A 19250-nucleotide genomic window follows, 5' to 3' on the forward strand; every position below is an offset into this window, starting at 1 on the left:
CCGGCCTGATGTCCTCAGAGCCTCAGACAGCATGTTCGCAGTCTGAAAAAATACAATACACCTCACGATTGAAGCCGAGAAGTGATTTTTCACATGTGCACATCAGTTAGAGTGCCAGAATTAGACAGCAGGTATCATTTTTTTCACTTCTCTGCCTGAACCTGTGAAAACGCATTGATGGAAAGTACCATTGTTGCATTTCAGCGACTACATAGTATATCCATGGGAGCTCTGTCTGTTTGGGCAGATGTAGTTTTGCTGCAGTCTCTGTTGTTTTTTTTCCTCCTCTGCTGCTTCCAGAGAGGGATAAATGACAAAACCATGTCAGGCTGGTGATGCAAAGAGGATAATTAGGATTCACGAAACACAGTTTGTCCTCAAAAGCAAATCACTTCCCTGGTGCTCAGGGGCTACCAAGGCACAGATCATTTTATATATCAGCACCTAGCAACTGGCAGATGGAGTGAACTTAGTGCAGGCTGCCAAAGCTGATAGGACACTGCAGGACTGCAAAATGAGCTGTGATGATTCCCCTGCTGAGGCCAACAAGAGAGACATACCTCATTAAGATGCATAGCATCCTTGAATGCCCAGCCACACTTTACAGCACCAAGTTGCCCCTTGCAAAAATGATCACAGTGCCATTGAAAACATACAGTTTGGAGCTGATGGTTGCAAAACAAACACAGGGCAGCTTGGTGATTATAAACATACATTTGGTAGAAGACCAAATGTGAAAGAAATATAAACTAAATCACTATATAATATCAAGTTTAGAACCACATCATTACACATTAATGAACTGGTATACACAATGTTATGACATGGAAAACAGTGAGACCGTTGTCTTTGACATCTATTTCATCTGCATGGATGTGCTGGCAAAAACACACAGTGAGTCATTAGGAATTCTGTCCATTTTCTCCTTATAATACTACAACTCAACTCTCTGCATGGAGAGAGACAGGCCATTAAAACTGCACCTGTTGTGAGGGCGTAAACATGTGTTCCTCATAACCATCTATCATAAACCTGACTGCAAAAACACCTTTGTTGTACAAGAAGGCAGAAGAATATTCTCCTTCCAAAACTCCTTCCTGCCCTAAAGGAAATCACAGGTGACTGTAGTCCTTTATCTGGTTTTATTTGGTATGTGTGGGGGTCCCTGGAGGCCCTCGACACAGTCTCCTGATGCTGAGGCTGCGTCTACCGTACAGTGTGCCTGCTAACATACCAGCCGGAATCACATTTGCTCTGCAGGCTGCAGCTCAACGTCATTCATCTCCATTTGACCGGCTATCTCTCCTCTCCATCCTCAACCCTTCAGCTTATTGCCCATCACATCACTAACTCATCTTTTATGTCCTCTTTTCAGTGTATTTCTTCCCGTTACTCTCTCTTCTGCTTATTGCATCAGCCTGCTAACTATCCCACTGATGTCATCCCTGTTTTAACAAAAACACAGGAGGAGCATGGAGGAAAACTGATTTCACTCGTCCAACAGCTGAAGCAAAAGGAGGGGGCCAGAAGATAAGAGAGCGGAGCAAGAAGAATGAATGAGAGACACTGAAAAAAAGACGCTGCAGGGAGAGAAAAAGAGAGACAGAGAGAGACAAAGACAGAGAGGCAGAAGCTCCTGGGACGGACCGACAGGGCTGTGGAGAGAGGAGCTTAATTTCCCAACACCATCTGTTACCAGTCCCCGGGTTGAAAGCTCCACTTATGTCAAACCTCCCACAACCACACACCAGTAGAGCACCGCAGAGTCGTGAGAGACCGCACTGCCTCTTCCTTGTCTGTCCCCTGCACCTTTTTCTCCTCCACACCTATGCAACAGCCACCCACCCACTCTCATCCTCTACAGTGGCACCAACACAGATGAGATAAATGAATCTGCCTGCTATTTTCTGGGTCATCGTGGGTTTACGATGCTGTTGCGGAAAAAAATAAAGAATAATTGTTTGGGCGCCAACATGTTATGTCCCTGTGCTCTGCAGGAAAATGGATTTTCTTTTAATATATTCACCTTTACATCAGTTCATTGTCCACTTAATCAACAGGGTCTTGATACAGTGACTCCCATTTCTGTTGTGTTGGGAGTCCAAATTATCTTGATAAACTGTCAGTGTTTAATCTTGGCCGGCTGGCATCGATTGAAGAGAAGCCCACAGGGGATGCTGGGTATATATAGGCCTTTCTACTGGGAAAGAAGAGCCCACAACTCAAAATGTGTCAATGGAAGTGCCTCCAAGCTACTGTTTTTCCCTTTTTTCCTGGTGATGGAGGCACTGAGGACTCTGGTGGAGAAATGTCTGGCCTACATTCAAGACTTTGTAAGGCATGAAAATACGTCAAATTGCAGACAATTAGACAATTATATATAATATGTATAACAGAGAGTGCAGTCCCTAACATACTGGTGTTGCATAAAGTCGGACAAAGTAATCGCAGCACTTGGGAGAATGCTCTTGGAGAGGGAGCTGCCTGCAAGAAAGTGAAGGTCACTGGAGGTTGAAAGTGATCATTTTTCATGTTTCAGTGCATGGCAGATTGGATTTTTCTTGTTGCATGCCAATATTCATTATGAATAAAGTGAGTACTCTGTCTTCCATTAACATTTGTGCTTTCCTTTTCAGCTTCTTGTGGGAAATAAACATTTCTCCTCCTCTGAAACCAAAAATGCCATAATGTCAGACCTGGTTGCAGCTCCTGCATCCGCAGGATGAGGAAATGCTGATATCTATAAAACAATGGGAGGGTGGGTTGGGGGGGGGGGGGGGGGGGGGTTACCCTGAGGACAGACCATTCCCTGGCATTTTAATCACTTCATTTTCACACTCTCTCAGGGTATTTCTATGCAAATTATCTTAAAAGGTCACACTGCAGAGGGATATCTATTCTGTTCCAAATGGTGTTTATAAACAGGAAAAGGCAAAAGCATACACACAGACTGGCCTATCTGTGCATTAGTACAATTTAGCCATCAGGGGCTTTGCCTCTAGGATGAATTAGTGGTGAATAATTTATCGAACAGGTAAATACTTTCATTAACATCTTCAGTGTATCCAACTAGTTTAGTATTTTCTTCAATGAAGGGGGTCCTCGTGTGGCCATTTGAGTTACTGCAGCTAAATTCAAATTATGAAGTACAAAATGGAGAAAATGCACCTTAAAGTGGTCAGCATGTTTTGAGGAAGACTTAAACATTTTATAAAAAAACATTTAAAAATAAACTATTATCCCAGTAAGTCATTAAATCTGACATCGAGCCCAGTTAAAATAGTACATCAGTGAATGGCTTTAGACAAGATCAGTTATTTGGGTGCTTTGAAGTAATGCCATTGCAAAACCACTGGATGTCACTATCAACAAAGTTCAAGTTGGTGCAATTTCAGTAAAACATGAATCAAGACCAAATTACTTTGTGTACAGTGTAGTTTGTACTGGACAGCACCCTTGATTCCTTAGAAATGCTATATACTGATGACAAAGCTATGTAAGCTGCTCATTCAGCAGCCAACAAAAACATCGTAAGTGATGAGTCTACTAACTGTGTGGTGTAAACTCAAAACAGGTATTGAGACTTTTACAGAGACACCCTCACTCCTTCTGACTTGTTTTACAGATGAGCTTAACTCAATATAGGCATCAGAAAATAGTTGTCAAAAAAAGGGCCGAAGATTTGTTTCCATTTTTTTCCAAACTGATTTATTTGATGACAATATACAAGAACATCTTGAGCACGAAGACCCTCCCTGGCTGTCCAGGCTCACTGTAAGGAGAGAACAGCAAAATTAATACAAAAGCACATTTCATTTCCACAACAAAAAAAATAAAGTAATCTTAAGTTAAGTTAAAGAGCGCAAATTGAGATAAATCTTACTAGTATTTATAGGCAAGACAAACAATGTTAAGCCCAACATCATAGTTTGAAGCTTTGTAAAAGCAAAAAACATTGGCATGACTTGAATAAACATTTTAAGGAAAGACCACATTTCAGTGAGAAATTCACACACTGGCAGGCTTTTAGTCCAGATGCCCCACACTCACACAAAAAAACTAAGATCTACATGCTATACTAAAGTTCTGCTTCTATTTACTACAGATCTGACGCATTGTCAAAGCACTCGTGTCTGTTTAAATGTAAGCCAGAGTTGGCAAAGCCTAATGAATAAGCCTATTTTAGCAGAGACAGTGGCACAAAGGACTGGGGTAGAGGGAAAACCTATTAGCAGGGAGTTTTAAACAACATGGGAAGGGGACTGAGGACACCGAAGGAAAACTGCAGGGAACAGTAGAGCGTGACATGCATGGCACAACTCATGGTCTATCAGCTTTTGATGTGCAACACAATAGCACACCATGCTTCTATATACCTGCACACTGACACTTCATTTCTGCAAAAGAAATCCATGGGAAGCAAAATCAAGAAAAAAATATGGAAGAAAATAATGTTAACATGTGGAAAATTGAAACATGGAATAGAAAAGATCTCTGAATGGATCTGTGGTGGCTGTACTCCACAGATCATGCACCACGTTTAGAGCCACGCCAATGACAACCATGGTAGACATGGCTAGACAGTGTCAAAATTTTACAGGCCAGTTGTGCTGTAGCTATTACAGATGCAGCTGTATGGTATCAAACAGTCCAGCTGGGTTTTGTAATTCAGAGATCTATTCTAGGTGACATTAGGCCAGTGGTACCATAGAGGGTACAGGAGTATGCAGGATTGCATTAAAACAAAAACTACACTAGGAAAATTCACTAATTAGTACTGAATTTATAAAATACTTTTCTTTATTGGCTGTAGGATCTCCTCACACTGTCATTGGGTTACCAAAACAGGGTCTACTACACTATTAGTTTTCAGTTCAAGCTTGTAATCATTAGTATTGAGAAGGAATTACCAGTTAAGTTTTAACCATTGGGTCAAATCCTTTCATATTGGATGCATCACATACATCCAAAGGGAAAAGCATTAAGGTTTTGGCTCTCAGATGGGTAGGTGAGGGTGTAAAGGGGAGGAGTTAGCTAGTATTTATCACTCCTGGATTATCTGCACACCGCAGTTAGTCCATTTATGAACAACATTTACCTTCTACAGTTCCCGAAGAACAATTGAAACGTTTGGAAAGATGACAGAAGGAAATTAAAACAGTAAAAGAATTGTGAAAAACAAAGATTAGCAGGGTAGGAAAAGAATAGATGTGCAATGAAAATCAAGGAAGAATCAAGTGCACTGAATTAAATTACATCTTCCCTTACTTTTCTGCTGTAAAAACAAACATTTCTTATCCATGTGGCATACTATCAGGGGAACACTTACTTTAAAAATTGTGTACAGCACCAAGAGTAGACTACAAACACTTAGCAGAAAGTATATGAAAACTGTCACAATACCTTTTTGCCAGCAGCACCCACACTGGCCTTCTTGATGCCTCGTACTTTCTTCATTCTGTTCTTGCGTTCCTTGCGCTGTTTCCTTGAGGTCTTCTTTTTCTCATAGAGACCATGCTGAGGAACAGAAATTAATAAGTGTTTAATTTTACCATGTCACTATAGAAACCATGGCTGATTAGCTTTTGATAATAAAAATAACACCTTTCAATTGTACCTGAAAATAACACCTTTCAATTGTACCTGTCATCCAACATTTTAACTGTCAAGTGCTGCCCTGCTGCCAAACATGATGTCCTACTTAACATGATGTTCATGTAAAATGGAGTACAATCAGTAAATCACAACTCAGAGGAGTCAAGAGCCTCTACAATATTAACAGAGGCCTTCTAGTCAAATTTTTTTCCCCATAAAACTGCATATGAGGTCAAGACATTTCGACGGCTGCAGAATTTGTAAAATGGGTGAAAAACAGATGCCTTCTGTTGATAAACACCACATATCTGTTCATTGTCTGAATAAAACTATCAAAACATTCATGTAGACACGTAAATGGTTCAAAACTCACCCTGGCCAGTCTGTGTTTGGGCTCATTCTTCTTAGCGTAGTCTAGGGAGTCGTACACCATGGCAAAGCCTGTTGTCTTGCCGCCACCAAACTGAGTCCTGAAGCCAAACACGAACACAACATCAGGGGTGGTCTTGTACATCTTGGCAAGTTTCTCCCTAATTTCAGTCTTGGGAACTGTGGCCTTGCCAGGATGCAGGACATCGACGACCTACAGAGAGGAAAGGCAGTGAATAAATACATGAATGTATGACAGGAAATTCAACTCATGGTGCAATCAATACAATGAACATGGCAGAGAGGTTTAAACCTTACCATTTGCTTCCTTTGAAGCAGGCGGTTCGTCATGAACTTGCGGGTCCTGACTGTTACTGTGTCATTCTTAAGATGGGAGAGGGTAGAAGATGATGGTCATTACAAGACAATATGTCAATAATGTTTCAATTTGCAGCTTGTAACTCCAGGTCTTAAGACTAAACACAGAGGCTCCAGCATTTTGTTGTAGCTCACCTCACCAGGTAGCACAACGTTCAATCACAACATTATCTGTCAGGTTGTCAGCTATCTAACTGACTGAGATGGCTAGTCTACTTGGAAACTTGTATGCTTTCACGGCCTCAATGTAGCCTGTTTTCTGAACAACCATGGTCCAGTTGATAAAGCAGAGTAATGCTATTATAATTTATCATGCTTGTTCTCTTACAATGAGGGCCTTGCCATGGCTATCAGTGTAGTGTATGCTAACGTTAGCCGCTTGCTACTAGGACTTCATGTTTCAATATTGCCTACTAATTTACGTCAAAATACTAGAATGAGAAGCAGTGTAGGTTAAAGAGATTCTGGAGTTACTAAATAGTGATCCCAACACTGCTCAGCAAATATACAAGCCATCCCAAGACAGGTAAATACAATGTGTACAAGTTAGCGTCCGGACAGGCATCTGCCAGGATAGCATTAGGATGGTGCCGCTGAAATTACTCTAATTTAGTTTCATATCCCAATAATATTGACATGTTATTACAGCGCAGACTTAAACGATCACTTTATGGACATGAAATGTGTGCCGATGAACGGATGGCCTCGATGATCAACGGATTTTTCTTGTAATTTTTGCCACAAGACTCACCATCTTGACGCCGGCCTCACTCAGGGACGTAGAAAAGGAGGAAGGACCAGCAGGCGACCGGATTAATGCCTGCAGAAAATTGAGTGGGCACGTACTTGTCTTGCCTGATGTAAAAACGTGAACAAAATGTAAGAAGAACTAAGAACGAAATATTTTTATTTTAGTTTCAGTGAACGTAATATATAGATAGTACATGACATAGTATTTACAAATGTATGTTACAAATAAATTAAACCTGTAACATTAGGTCATTTAGGCAAAGCCTGGTGCGTTTTTCCGCCTCCAAATTTTTTTTCAGCCTTCATGCAAACAGATCAATAAAACGTACTATCTCTGAAGTAAAAACGCAAATTGGGCCGTTTAGGTGTGTAAATTGGAAAGTGGAGTGAGAAAACCGGAAAACACCACCTGCGGTTACTCTTCACTCCACTAGACGTCAGTCATGCAACGTCTGAATATTAGCAGTTCAGAGAAAGAGGCAGCAAGATGTCAAGAACCACAATATTCATTATTAAGGTAACCAACAATAATAACGAAACATTATGAGCTCATTTTAGTTATAGAAAAGTTAGTTAGTTAGTTAGAAAATGTACACAACACTTGTGTTTTGGACGTACGCAAGTCCTGATACACCCCACTGACTCCCATCTCCACCCCTCATCTACCACCCTCTATACACTGTGTATGTACCCTGTCGCCTCTATAAAGGCTATACAGAGTGTACATGGCAGCGTCTTAATTTGCCCAGAAACCAACCAGTAACACTGGTGATAAACTCGATTAACACGACCTGGCCCCTAGATTTTCAGAGTTTCAGTTAGTTTATGTTAAGCTATTTTATTTATGAATATGCACCATGTGAACATGGTCATAAGTCAAAACAGTTTTAAGTCAAGTGAAATACTTACAACTAAAACTCTGCAAGACAGATAATCTTGTACTTTAGTGATGTAAATTCCCTTAAAATCTGCAATTAATCAAATTACCAAACCAATTGACATGCAGTGAACCTGGGATGTTTTGACGCCCCTTGGTGTCTGGGGGCAATAGTCTACTTTGCACAGCTGAGAATCCAGGCTTGGATGTTCACAAGAAGAGGTTGTTTACAACAATACCAAGTATGTTATATTACTGTTGGGGACAGTGGGTCATGGATATCCACCTAAACGCCTAATATAATTCCCATGCATTGCCTTTCTTCATAGACCGCATTTAGTAACTCACATGCATTAGTCTGTAAGAGAGATGTTAACGGTTAGTTAAAAACGGAGTCCTGTAAATAATGAATGAGTGGGTGCAATAACACAAAATGTTTACAAAGAGGTTTTATTTTTAGTTTGATAATGAGCACTTGTGGCATTTCAGATGTGGAAAGAGGGCTCCGCTCTCTGGCACAGTATGAATCAGTGTGTTACTAAGACAAAGGAACATTATGGTAAAAACGTGGTGTTCATACAGGAGAGATTCCTGCTCCTTATTGTAACACAGTGAGAATAATGACCCTCACTGATTCATGTTAAATGATTCAATCCCTGTTTTTTGTCTCCGTCAAAATAACTAAAACAGCTACACAAAACACAGACAAATAAACACAACACATCTTGTTTTATTTGTTACAGAACTTTATTGATCTTGCAGCAACAGTGTCCACTGGCATTGGAGTTTCATTTAAAATAAAGTTATTTAAAATCAGAACAGAAAGTTACAGTAAGTTTGTTTCAAATCTCTTTCAACACACAATGTTAAGCCCTCATTGTCAAACCAAAGTGATTTGAAATAAATCTGCAATCTGAACTATGATGCTGTAATAGAAAGACTTTTATCGCCAAAAAAGTGCAATGCAAATTGGGTTCAAGCAACCCCTCAATGGCCAGAATTCATGACAAAGCCAAAAAGAAAAAATTAAATCTTTGATAGACATCATTTCAGCCATTCAGTGGTTCCAGTCATACAGAGAAACAAACTTATGGTATGAATGATTTTTGAATGAAAAACAGGGACTTATGATGATTTATTTGCCAAGTTCAGGACTAGGATTGTGGTGTAAATAAAATAAATTATTGGGACTAAACGAGCATGTGGCACTCTGTGGCACCACATTGCCATCTGGACTTCAGAATCCCAAACTAGACATGTACGCCATCACACTTTCAAACTTCATAGCTGCTTGAGGAAGGAACTTATGTAGAAAAAAACCCCATAAAAAGTATTTGTTTTGTTCAATTGCTAAGTACAATGTTACCTGTTCAATGTTACAGTGAAAAAATAAACATCTGTTGGAAAGTACAAATTGGTGACAAGGAACCTAGTTTTAGTTACTGCATTTGATGTCAAGTAAGGCATGGGCAGACATGACGCATGAAAAGGTAATGTGTAACATGGATTAAGGACACTGGGGACAGATTTGTAGATTAAGGGACAGCATCTATCAAGCCTGATGCAAACAATGTCTTCTGGTTCCTTAACACTTGTAACAAATCCAAAGGCTTGACAGTGCTTATACCCAAACAAAAATACCCTCAATACTAAGAAACTGTATTAAAAAATAAAATGCATATAAAACATCTGGATTATTTCAAGTTTTAAAAAAAATCTTCTTGTATTTCACCCCAAAATTTACAGTTGGCATATTATTAACCATTTCCACATTAATCTAAATGTTTATCTGGTCTGGATATTCAACCTGACAGATGTTGCCGAGAATGACCTCCTTTCTTAGATTGATCAAATTATGAACACAAATCTCCTGCCAACAGTAAAGTCAGTAAAGTCAAAGTAACCATCAAATCTGGAGAAAAAGTGTAGTCATTTTTCTTGGCAGGAGAGAAATGTGTAAGCAGTTTTATAGCAAGGTCACGTAAGTGATGAATCAAGTGGCTTGTTATTGTTATACTACTGAAATATGATTCTAAACGAATATCTTGTTGTCAAGTGCCAGATTTATAATTAGCTTTACATAATAATGGGAAATACAATCGTTTTATCATTACAAAATAATTAAATCACGGCCTACAATTCATTGAAAATGTTTTCCCTCCGACAATTGGAAACGCACACAGGCTTGTGTTGGTAATGGAAACTGAAATCTTGGAATGGCATGAACTCTTCACCCAGTTGCCAAATAAAAACAACACAGCATCCCTTTACAAACCATCACGGGAAACTAAACAGACCAAACAACCGATAACAGATTGTGGAGCTTTTCAAGTAGTTCCAAAAACCCAAAAAATTAAAATAAAAAAATCACTTAAATAACAAGCTCTTCAAAACCAAAGACTGTGATGAATATCAAAGCTTTTGACTGATTCTAAGGCCAGTACTAAAAATTACCACTTCCTCCCCCAATTAATTGGAATATTATCAGTTTTACAGTGTGCTCTGTTCCTGACTCGCAGAAAGCTGTAAGATGAGCACTGCAATCTACTAATTGGACAATGTGTCTGGGTACATAATATTTAGAGCCGCTCCCTCGCTGTGTGGTTGTTGATGTGTACAGCGACTGGTCACCATGGAAATCTATACAAATAAGCCTACTTTCCAGCGTTGGCCACACTGTGCCTGTATGTATGATATACTGAATCCCCATGGTTTACACACATTACATCCAGCAGCGAGACAGAGAGCTAAAGAACATGGCTGCCATGAGGGCTCACAACATTGGTTTCTACAAGCCAAGCCACTGGCACGTGTCATGCCAGGTCATTTGCTTTTGCTGGTGTGGTTCCAGTCTGTTAGATGTCCATTTCAAACTGAGAATCATCACCTTGAAAACAAAAAAAAAAGACAGCAAGGTGTTGAGACACGTCTGGAACAGGCTGGGGTGTTCAATTATCATTATTAAGTGGAATAATTACATTACAACAATAGAGGGAGTTTGTCACGATTGAAAAAGTTTGTTGTGATTGAAAAAAGGGAATGGTGACTATACACGTCTTATTACATAAGTTAATCCATATTGTCACTCTTACCGGTTGTGGGCTTGCCATCATGGTTGTTGATGTGGTTGTTGGCTTCATTCTTCTGGTTCTCACTCAGGACATTTAGGCTGGTCACTCCAGGGATGACAGGCAGGTGAACTGGGGGAGTCTGGGCAATGGGAGAATTGCGCCTGTCCAGTAGGAACTTACGGTCATAGATGATCCGGGTTCCTGCAACAGGACACAACTTTCAGTTACTCATGCTCTATCCGAGGAAATGTCTATCAAATGTGTTGTGAGTCAAAAGGCTAGCCTTCATCCAGAGAGCCCAGACTCAAGCCACCCTGTCAGTAAGCATTCTTTGATAAAACACTTCTATCCCTTCCAGGTCCAGTCTGTTCTGTGGTGGATGCAGGGCTTTGACTACAAAAAAAGGAGAAAATTAAGACTGCAATCATGTTTCCAACCCAACAAAGCAGAACAAAAAAATTATGTGATATGTAAAGAACATGGACCAGCCGGTGAGGCTGTATTTGCTCTAAGTCAGTGGTTCTCATACACTTTCTGTCATGCCCCTCCTTAGGAAGCCAAAGAAAGTGTAAATTCATTTTTTTTGTTTAACTGCATGTTTCTGTTGTACAAAAGTAAAACATTGCTTAAACTGCTGGAGTACTTACACATAAAAGACACAAGGTTCTCCCGTTACACTGACAGTGAGAGCAAGATGGACTTTTTCACAAATTTGCTTGTTTCATGAGTTTTTCTGTCTATCTGGTCCTCTGCATGCTGTTTGCTTTCTGAATAAATCTGGTTAATCTCAGTCTTGATAGCCTTGCTGGCATCGCAGCACTCTGGTTTATTTATTGTTCCCACATTAATCAGTTTCACTGACCTTTCTCACACTTCGACATGTCATAGCATAAAAAACTGGTGGAACTCAGAACAATAACGATGGCTCAGTTCCAGCAATTACTGCCATGCAATGCAGTGGTTAATTTTATCAGCAACAGTTGAGTTTGACAGGTCAAAATGTCTGGTGAGAAAAAAGGCTCTCAACTCTAGTTTCACTTCATTTGTGTGGCCCCCTGCTATGGCTCTATGGCCCCAGTTTGGTGCTTTAAATAGTATTCATTGTCTCAAACAAAATGTGTACTTGAATGAGAGCTGAAATGATTGGCTGATTAGTTGAATAGATGATCGACATAAAGTCTATAGGCAACTATTTTGACAATCAATTCATCGTTTGAATAATTTTAAAGCAAAAATGTCACAAATTCTTTGGCTCTTGCTTCTCTAGCTATCGATATATTTTAAGGTTTGGACGGCTGGTTGGACGCAACTAGACGTTTTAAGACTTTAGGAAACTGTGATGGACATTTTTCACTATTTTCTGACATTGTATGGGCAAAACGATTAATCGATAATGAATATCAAACAAAATCCCTTGACAGAAAGAATCTATAACATTCATATGCAGTTTCTGCACAGATAGAAGGCACAGTGTTGAGATGACATATCACAGTCATGCAGTGATACGTGTACAGTATCCTTGCCAGATTTATTGCACGTCCTCATTTGGAAAGGCCTTGTATGCACCAAAATGAATCATATATAGCAATCTGGCTATACTCTAAACAATATGATAGATATCTGATGTATTGTATTTGCTTTAAACTGCTGGTTATCACATTCCTATTTGCTATGGGTGGCCAACAAAACATTTTCACCTTCTTTAAATGTAATAATGCATTCATAGGAATCTCTGCGCTGCAAACCAGCCAATCAGGCAGCAGCCAGAGGGCATAGGGGCGGGGCTAAGCGTTGTTTTTGTTTTGGTCAAGATGACAAGGCAGCCTAGGCCACAGGGACACGAACAATTAAAGCTTAGTAATGATCCTCGATTTTCTTACAAAATATGATAAAGTAGACGGGACATCCCCTTACCTCCGGGGGTGGTAGAGAATAAAGTGCCTCCAGGGGTGGTACAATAATCATGAGGTAGCTGCGTTGTGTCGTTGATCAACACCGTCCTGGTCGGGATGGCCCTGCTCTCGCTAAACTGACGACTGGACGACATTTTCAGCGCCGATTCGATGACAAATCCAGCAGCTACAGAAAACTGGGGTGTTAATTTCCCGACGGACGGTGGAAACCCGGGCCGTTCCCCACTCTCTTATATCTTCCCAAAAGCTTTCTTGTCTTTCCTTTCGTCCTCCCAGCCGTCAGCACCGTCCCCTCCCTCGCCAAGGCAGGAAGCACGACGAGCTGCGGGCGGATATGAAGTCAGCGGTGCGGAGCATCGGCAAATGGTTCCAGCCTACTTTTTATACTTTAAGAAACATATCTGTAATGTTTTCTCTCCGTGTTTTCGTTTAGAAATGCTGCGAGCTGGTCAGCCTCCGTGAGCAAATTTCTCCCAAAGCTGAACTCAATGTGTCCATGACACCTAAAACTTTCACAACATGGCCTCACATTAAACCAAGTGTATTGCTGAAGGCCTTAATATTCTTCCCATCCTTTGCTAAAATGTTCATTATTAGCACAAGTTCTGCCATTGTGTGCGTGAGGCCAACATAATGGTTTAACACAAGCAAACAGATCACATTAATTCGCAAAATTGTAACTAATCGAAGGGAAAACAAAGGAACATAAATTACTGAAGAATGACAATGGCTACTTGATGATGACATATTTCCTTGTTATATATGCAGGCAATTTATGTACAAAGGCCCAGAATACCAGAACCGGTCTGCTTCTTGTTTTTGGTCCATTCAGTAATGTTCCTGCTGAGTCTTTTTTGTAACCTATAATTATAAGTCACTAATGCAAAGGAACAAGCCATGACTTAGTGAGATCATAGCCTCTATAGTCTTACTAATAAACAATGCATTGAGATGTGTGTTTATTTGTACAGTTACTGCTTGGTTAGTTAGATAGTTTAATGGATAACGATATAATATATAATATAAAATTGTTTTAATTGATCAAAGAAAAGGATTAGTTCCAAGCAGTTCAATTCAGCACTATTAGAACTTAAATAAAGTTACTAAACAACATGGTCATATTTCAACAATTTCAGGCCAGCTCCAGGTAAAGGTTTTCTTGTCTGTGCCTATAAAATTACTTAAGATCATCACAAATCATGTGAGTTTGAGGACATATAGTACATGTCTCCATTCTGTTTGCCAGTGCCACATGAGTGCAAGCATTGTTAAGGTAGTGTACAACTACTAAATAGAAAAGGTGGCATTCTTTCTCATAATCAAATAGTATGGTAAAAATGATTAAATACTGATGTAAACAGAGCATGGTGAGTCTGTTCTGTCCCATTGATTGATCCTGCAGAGATAACACTCACACTTTGCATTTCTACATGGGCATAAAGGGAGTGGGGGACTTTTGAAATGGGAAGTAATCAAGTAACAATGTGGTTACTCCTGTGCTATTAACAAATTCAGTAGCCTGCCCATTATATTGATTTTAAAATGGTTTGGTTGGCATTGTTTTTCACATATCAGTGCTGAAACTGCAAGGATATACTATAGATCAGCTGATTATAATTAAATATATAGGCTAAAAAAAGTAGTATTGAGCCAGAGCATATGGGCATATATGTGTAATTATTCAAAGCTTTAGTGATTTTATTTTATTTTAACGCTAGGTTATATAGTCCAATAAATGAAGATCAGTGCTTGACGTTCCCTCAATAAATAAACACTGCACAGTTTGGAGTGTGGGACTGCTTTTCAATTATTTGTGGTTTCATCAACACTATTCATTTATTCATCACTGTGCGATGTGGTTTGAGGAAAAAAAATATATGATGGCAAAGCAGGGAGAGGCATTGACTGATCATTTACACTCATCTAGAAATTCCAAAATATATTCAGAAAATTGTATCAATTAACTGCAATACTGCCTTTAATACCGAAAAGGAAACAATATTTACTTAATACTTTGATAACTACAATAGCAGGCTTTGTTCTCAGTTCTGATTTTATACACAGTCCAAACTTTCCACTCGTGCTTATTTCCGATAGCCCCTGAAGGCATCAGTGGCAAAGTGCGCATGCGCCGAGCCCTCTCTCTGCACTACCGACTACTCAGCGCAGACGTTTCCTTCCGCCGCCGTCCTCCATCCCAGAACCAGACAGCAACACAAACCTGCACTTAAACATGAGTTTCACAGTGGAAGAGAGGGGGAACCCGAACACCCTGAGCTACCGCTTGTTCTTCAGTAAGTAGAAACCGAGCAGAAATAATACAGTTCTGTCATTGTTTGATACTTTGAGGGCTATCCACAAACCCCGCAGGCCAGCCGCGACCTCCCACGTGTCACTTTTCATTTATTGTTGATGGCTTGTTTCATCATATCAGTAATAATGTCCACATATGCTCTTACACTGGAAATATCATATTGTTTCCATAGTCGTAATGGCTCGGTTTGAGCCGACAGTTGCGCCAATCAGTTGTGCTGGTTTTACCGGGTAACACCGGTGCTAAGTAAGGTGATTTGATTTCTGATGTACAGTATGTCTTATCGTTGACTTTACACCATTATTCTTGCCTGACCTTTTGTAGAAGGAAGTTATTTCGGGAAATATCTCAAGGTGCTTAAACACGTCATTTAGCGTAAACTCATAAAAGATGAGACAACGCCCTCTCTGATTATAATACGTTAATAAACCCACTGATATTGATCGGACATGGCTGAACATCAGGTAGCAGCAGGACGCTGTATTATATGCATCATCTTAGAATGGTAATTGAACCATAAATGGGAAGAGGAAATGGGAATTATACTGTTTCTCATAAATCTTGTTGTACAGACAAAAATGCATCAACAGTAATCTGTGTTTTTTGTGTCAAGATCACCAAGCAACTTACTGGCACACCCTCAGCCAGAAGTGAAAGTAAACAGCAATGAAAACCTGTGTGCTCTGGTGGCAATCCCCTGGACATGATTATGTGATTTCCCTTCTGTAGGACTCTCATGTTGACATAAGATCGATGAAAGCATCTTATATCTGCCTGACATACTCATACAGTGTTTAATCTGACTTTTTTTTTTTTTTCCAGAAAATGCTGAAGGAAAGCTCATCTCACCATTCCATGACATACCAATATATGCTGACGAGAGTCAGGTAAGGTCACCTTTAACCCATTAAATATGTAAATGTGTGTGTACCCTTTGAACCTACCCACTGGTTAAATGCCACCTGCAGTGCTGCCATGAATGTGTAGTTTTGAGGGTAACTACAGTTTATCGATTACAAACATTGGACTGTTTTACTTAATGCTCTCCAGAAGAGCAGGGTCATAGTCTATTTACGAAGGCAACAGCCTTTTCTCTTTATTTTCTCAGCACTGTGTCAGTATCTCCTGTGATTGCAGTGGATTATCTATTATCTTATCTTTCTGAAACAATTAATCCTATTTATGGAAAAGTTTTGACCAAAGCAATAATTAAGTGAAGGCCAGAATGTTGTGGATTATGTAAACATTATGTGTTTTCAATTCATTGGTATACTGTTTCAGAATATGTTTAAAGATAATTATGACACATTCTTGTCTGTTGCAGAACATCTTTCACGTGGTTGTTGAAGTACCAAGATGGACAAATGCAAAGATGGAGGTATGAGTCCTAAGTAATCTTCCATCATTAACTTTTGGATCAGGTTTTAACAGCTTTGGCTTCAGCTTGACCACAATGTACTTATCAGTTTATCCAACAGGTTTTAAAAGGTTTTCATTAACCCATAGCTCATATAATGCCTCTTAACCCAAAAAAGAATGTAATCCTTCAGTTGATAGTTGAACAAGATAAAACATTGAGATTTACCATATCATTATTTAAATTGTGTGAACATTTAATGTGAATTTAGTCATGCTAATTATTTTATTGCAACTGGCTTAAAAGTAACAACAATACAATTTTATTTTCAGATCGCTACAAAAGACATCTTGAACCCAATAAAGCAAGACGTGAAGAAGGACAAGTTGCGGTATGTTGCCAATGTTTTCCCACATAAGGGCTATATATGGAACTACGGAGCCATTCCTCAGGTTAGTTTTTTGTTTGAAAGATTCCCGATACTAATGTGTCCTTCTAAATGGTGTGAGACCAATCCTGCATGTTTTGTGGGTTTACTTATTTCAGCCTGCGTGCTCTGTTTTGTGATGTTTCAGACATGGGAAGATCCCGCACACAAAGATGGAGACACTGACTGCTGTGGTGACAACGACCCCATTGATGTCTGTGAAATCGGTAGTAAGGTACAACACTGGCTTAATGTTGTTCATCTTTCACTGTATCATTAAGTCACAGTGATTACTGATTTTTCCTTGTTTCTTGTTTGTATTAATTTCATGGGAGAAGGATTGCTGTTGACAACATCAAAATTAAGTGCAAACTGAAATGTCCTCTCTAGGTGTGTTCCCGTGGGGAGGTAATCAAAGTGAAGGTGCTCGGGATCCTGGCCATGATCGATGAGGGCGAGACTGATTGGAAAGTGATTGCAATCAATGTAGAGGACCCTGAAGCCAGCGACTTTAACGGTAAGCACCTCAATTTATTTAAGCCCACCCCCCTTTTTTTGTCTCTGTCTGACTCTCTGAACTTTTCCCTATCTATGTTCAGACATCAGTGACGTCCAGCGCCTGAAACCTGGTTATCTGGAGGCCACGGTCGACTGGTTCAGGAGGTACAAAGTGCCAGATGGGAAACCAGAGAACCGGTTTGCTTTCAACGAGGAGTTCAAAGACAAGGTCTCTACCTACCACACCTTGCTCAGTCATCATTTTGACTGTAACAAATGGTTTGAGATTAATCTTGAGATTAAGCACTTGTCTCCTTTGTCAAAGTTGTCTTGCTCTGCTGTGAGAAAGTACGCTTTCAAGGAATAGCACCTTATGCCCATGTCAAACTTTGTGCGAAGCTTTGAAAACTTTCTTTCAGCAATGTTATGCCTATCTGTACTTTCTGTTTTTTTGTATTTCAGGACTTTGCCATTAAAGTAATCAAGAGCACTCACAACTTCTGGAAAGCTCTCATTTCCCAAAAGACCAGCGCTGGTGAACTGAACTGGTAAATGCTGTTACTTGCTTTGACTACAGAATACAACTGAATACAGTTGCTTTTATACATTGTATACATTCATGGATTCTTGACTGTTAATGACTATGTGTTATCACGCAATACAGCAAAAACACGTGTGTCTCGACCGGTGACAGCCCTTACTGCTGCTCAGCGGATGAGGCTAAAGCTGCTGTTGGTGAAGTAAGTAAAATTTTCATCCTTCATCCTTTTTGCAACATCTGAAATTTCAACAGCAGGCCTCCTTCCTACTTGATTATTATTTCATAACTGATGTTTCACTCTATTTTTAGACATATCCTTGTGGAAAAGAAGAACCTATCCCCTCATCAGGTAGCGTTTCAAAAAGTATTCCTGTGAATAATGTCCAGATTATTGAATTTCTCTCTCCTCTGTGATCTGATGTGGGATTGACCTTAATGTTTTCGTTTGCAGTGGATAAATGGTTCTACTATAAGAAGTAAACCAGGAGCTGTTTGGATTGGAGCAGAGTGAAAGGCTCATCTCTCACACGATACTTGACAATGGTCTTACATTAGGAACCAATGGGATGACGGGATGGGACATGGATGGATGGGTCTGGGTTGGCTGTTTTCCCAGATGGAGAGATAGTGGTTAGATACTGTAGAAAAAAAGTACTCTTGATCATGTCTTGACCAATGAATTTTCACTTATTTAACAAAGATCGCGTTGGAGATGTGTTGTCATAAACAAAGTACAGGTACTAGTAGATAGTTTTGCCCTGTATGAGACTCTGAACTGCTTTAATAAAGCTTCTCGGGTTAAAATATCAATGTGTGATTTTTATTTATTTTTTTTTTTTCACCAAGCACTGGAAAATAAGATAATTGCATAACACTTGTCTCTTACAGAACGGGCAGCGTTATCATAAGGGTTGCTTTATCTTTATAAACACTATTCTGTGGACTAAACTTCTGTTATTGTTATAATGCTGCCACCTAGTGTTCAGTGACCTACACAACCTTTCTTTTTGCTATGTAATATGTTTACATGTTACTGTTTTCAGATGACTATTTGCGAGGGTGCCTTTGCTTAAATGTTTGACATACATGTGTACAATCAGGCTTGTGCGCCTCCTTTTATTTTCCTGTTCATAACAATCGTGGTTAACAATAAAAATGTG

The 19250-nt window shown here is 39.6% G+C and overlaps 3 protein-coding genes across 3 annotated transcripts; 1 reads left to right on the top strand and 2 right to left on the bottom strand.

Annotated features, from left to right (window-relative positions):
- Positions 1–3681: 3681 nt before the first annotated feature.
- rps24 (ribosomal protein S24) lies at positions 3682–7155 on the bottom strand. The gene is made up of 5 exons (XM_070915792.1): positions 7094–7155; positions 6283–6348; positions 5969–6178; positions 5404–5517; positions 3682–3772 (listed from the first exon to the last, which is right to left on the bottom strand). Exons 1-5 carry the CDS (start codon positions 7094–7096, stop codon positions 3770–3772), a joined length of 396 nt encoding a protein of 131 aa, XP_070771893.1. The 5' UTR covers positions 7097–7155; the 3' UTR covers positions 3682–3769.
- Positions 7156–8694: 1539 nt separating this feature from the next.
- Positions 8695–13242, bottom strand: eif4ebp2 (eukaryotic translation initiation factor 4E binding protein 2). The gene is made up of 3 exons (XM_070916046.1): positions 12955–13242; positions 11062–11241; positions 8695–10856 (listed from the first exon to the last, which is right to left on the bottom strand). The coding sequence occupies exons 1-3, from the start codon at positions 13085–13087 to the stop codon at positions 10825–10827; spliced, it is 345 nt and encodes a 114-aa protein (XP_070772147.1). The 5' UTR covers positions 13088–13242; the 3' UTR covers positions 8695–10824.
- A 1877-nt stretch (positions 13243–15119) lies between these two features.
- Positions 15120–18896, top strand: ppa1b (inorganic pyrophosphatase 1b). Its single transcript, XM_070915670.1, has 11 exons — positions 15120–15247; positions 16090–16154; positions 16592–16645; positions 16957–17076; positions 17200–17286; positions 17442–17568; positions 17651–17778; positions 18012–18097; positions 18214–18289; positions 18400–18439; positions 18542–18896. The coding sequence occupies exons 1-11, from the start codon at positions 15187–15189 to the stop codon at positions 18568–18570; spliced, it is 873 nt and encodes a 290-aa protein (XP_070771771.1). The 5' UTR covers positions 15120–15186; the 3' UTR covers positions 18571–18896.
- Positions 18897–19250: the final 354 nt, after the last annotated feature.

Source organism: Enoplosus armatus, chromosome 12 (genome assembly GCF_043641665.1).
Source record: "Enoplosus armatus isolate fEnoArm2 chromosome 12, fEnoArm2.hap1, whole genome shotgun sequence".
In the NCBI taxonomy this organism is placed as follows: Eukaryota; Metazoa; Chordata; class Actinopteri; order Centrarchiformes; family Enoplosidae; genus Enoplosus; species Enoplosus armatus.

Coding starts and splice junctions, on each gene's coding strand:
- rps24 (XM_070915792.1), bottom strand. Junction 6,179..6,282: donor TGCTTCAAAGGAAGCAAATG/GTAAGGTTTAAA, acceptor TCCTCTCTGTAG/GTCGTCGATGTCCTGCATCC. Junction 5,518..5,968: donor CCAAACACAGACTGGCCAGG/GTGAGTTTTGAA, acceptor TCTGTTCCTCAG/CATGGTCTCTATGAGAAAAA.
- eif4ebp2 (XM_070916046.1), bottom strand. CDS start 13,087: ATGTCGTCCAGTCGTCAGTTTAGCGAGAGCAGGGCCATCCCGACCAGG. Junction 11,242..12,954: donor ATTCTCTACCACCCCCGGAG/GTAAGGGGATGT, acceptor GTCCTGTTGCAG/GAACCCGGATCATCTATGAC. Junction 10,857..11,061: donor TGATGGCAAGCCCACAACCG/GTAAGAGTGACA, acceptor TTTGTTTTCAAG/GTGATGATTCTCAGTTTGAA.
- ppa1b (XM_070915670.1), top strand. CDS start 15,187: ATGAGTTTCACAGTGGAAGAGAGGGGGAACCCGAACACCCTGAGCTAC. Junction 17,569..17,650: donor TGAAGCCAGCGACTTTAACG/GTAAGCACCTCA, acceptor ATCTATGTTCAG/ACATCAGTGACGTCCAGCGC. Junction 18,098..18,213: donor AGCGCTGGTGAACTGAACTG/GTAAATGCTGTT, acceptor CACGCAATACAG/CAAAAACACGTGTGTCTCGA.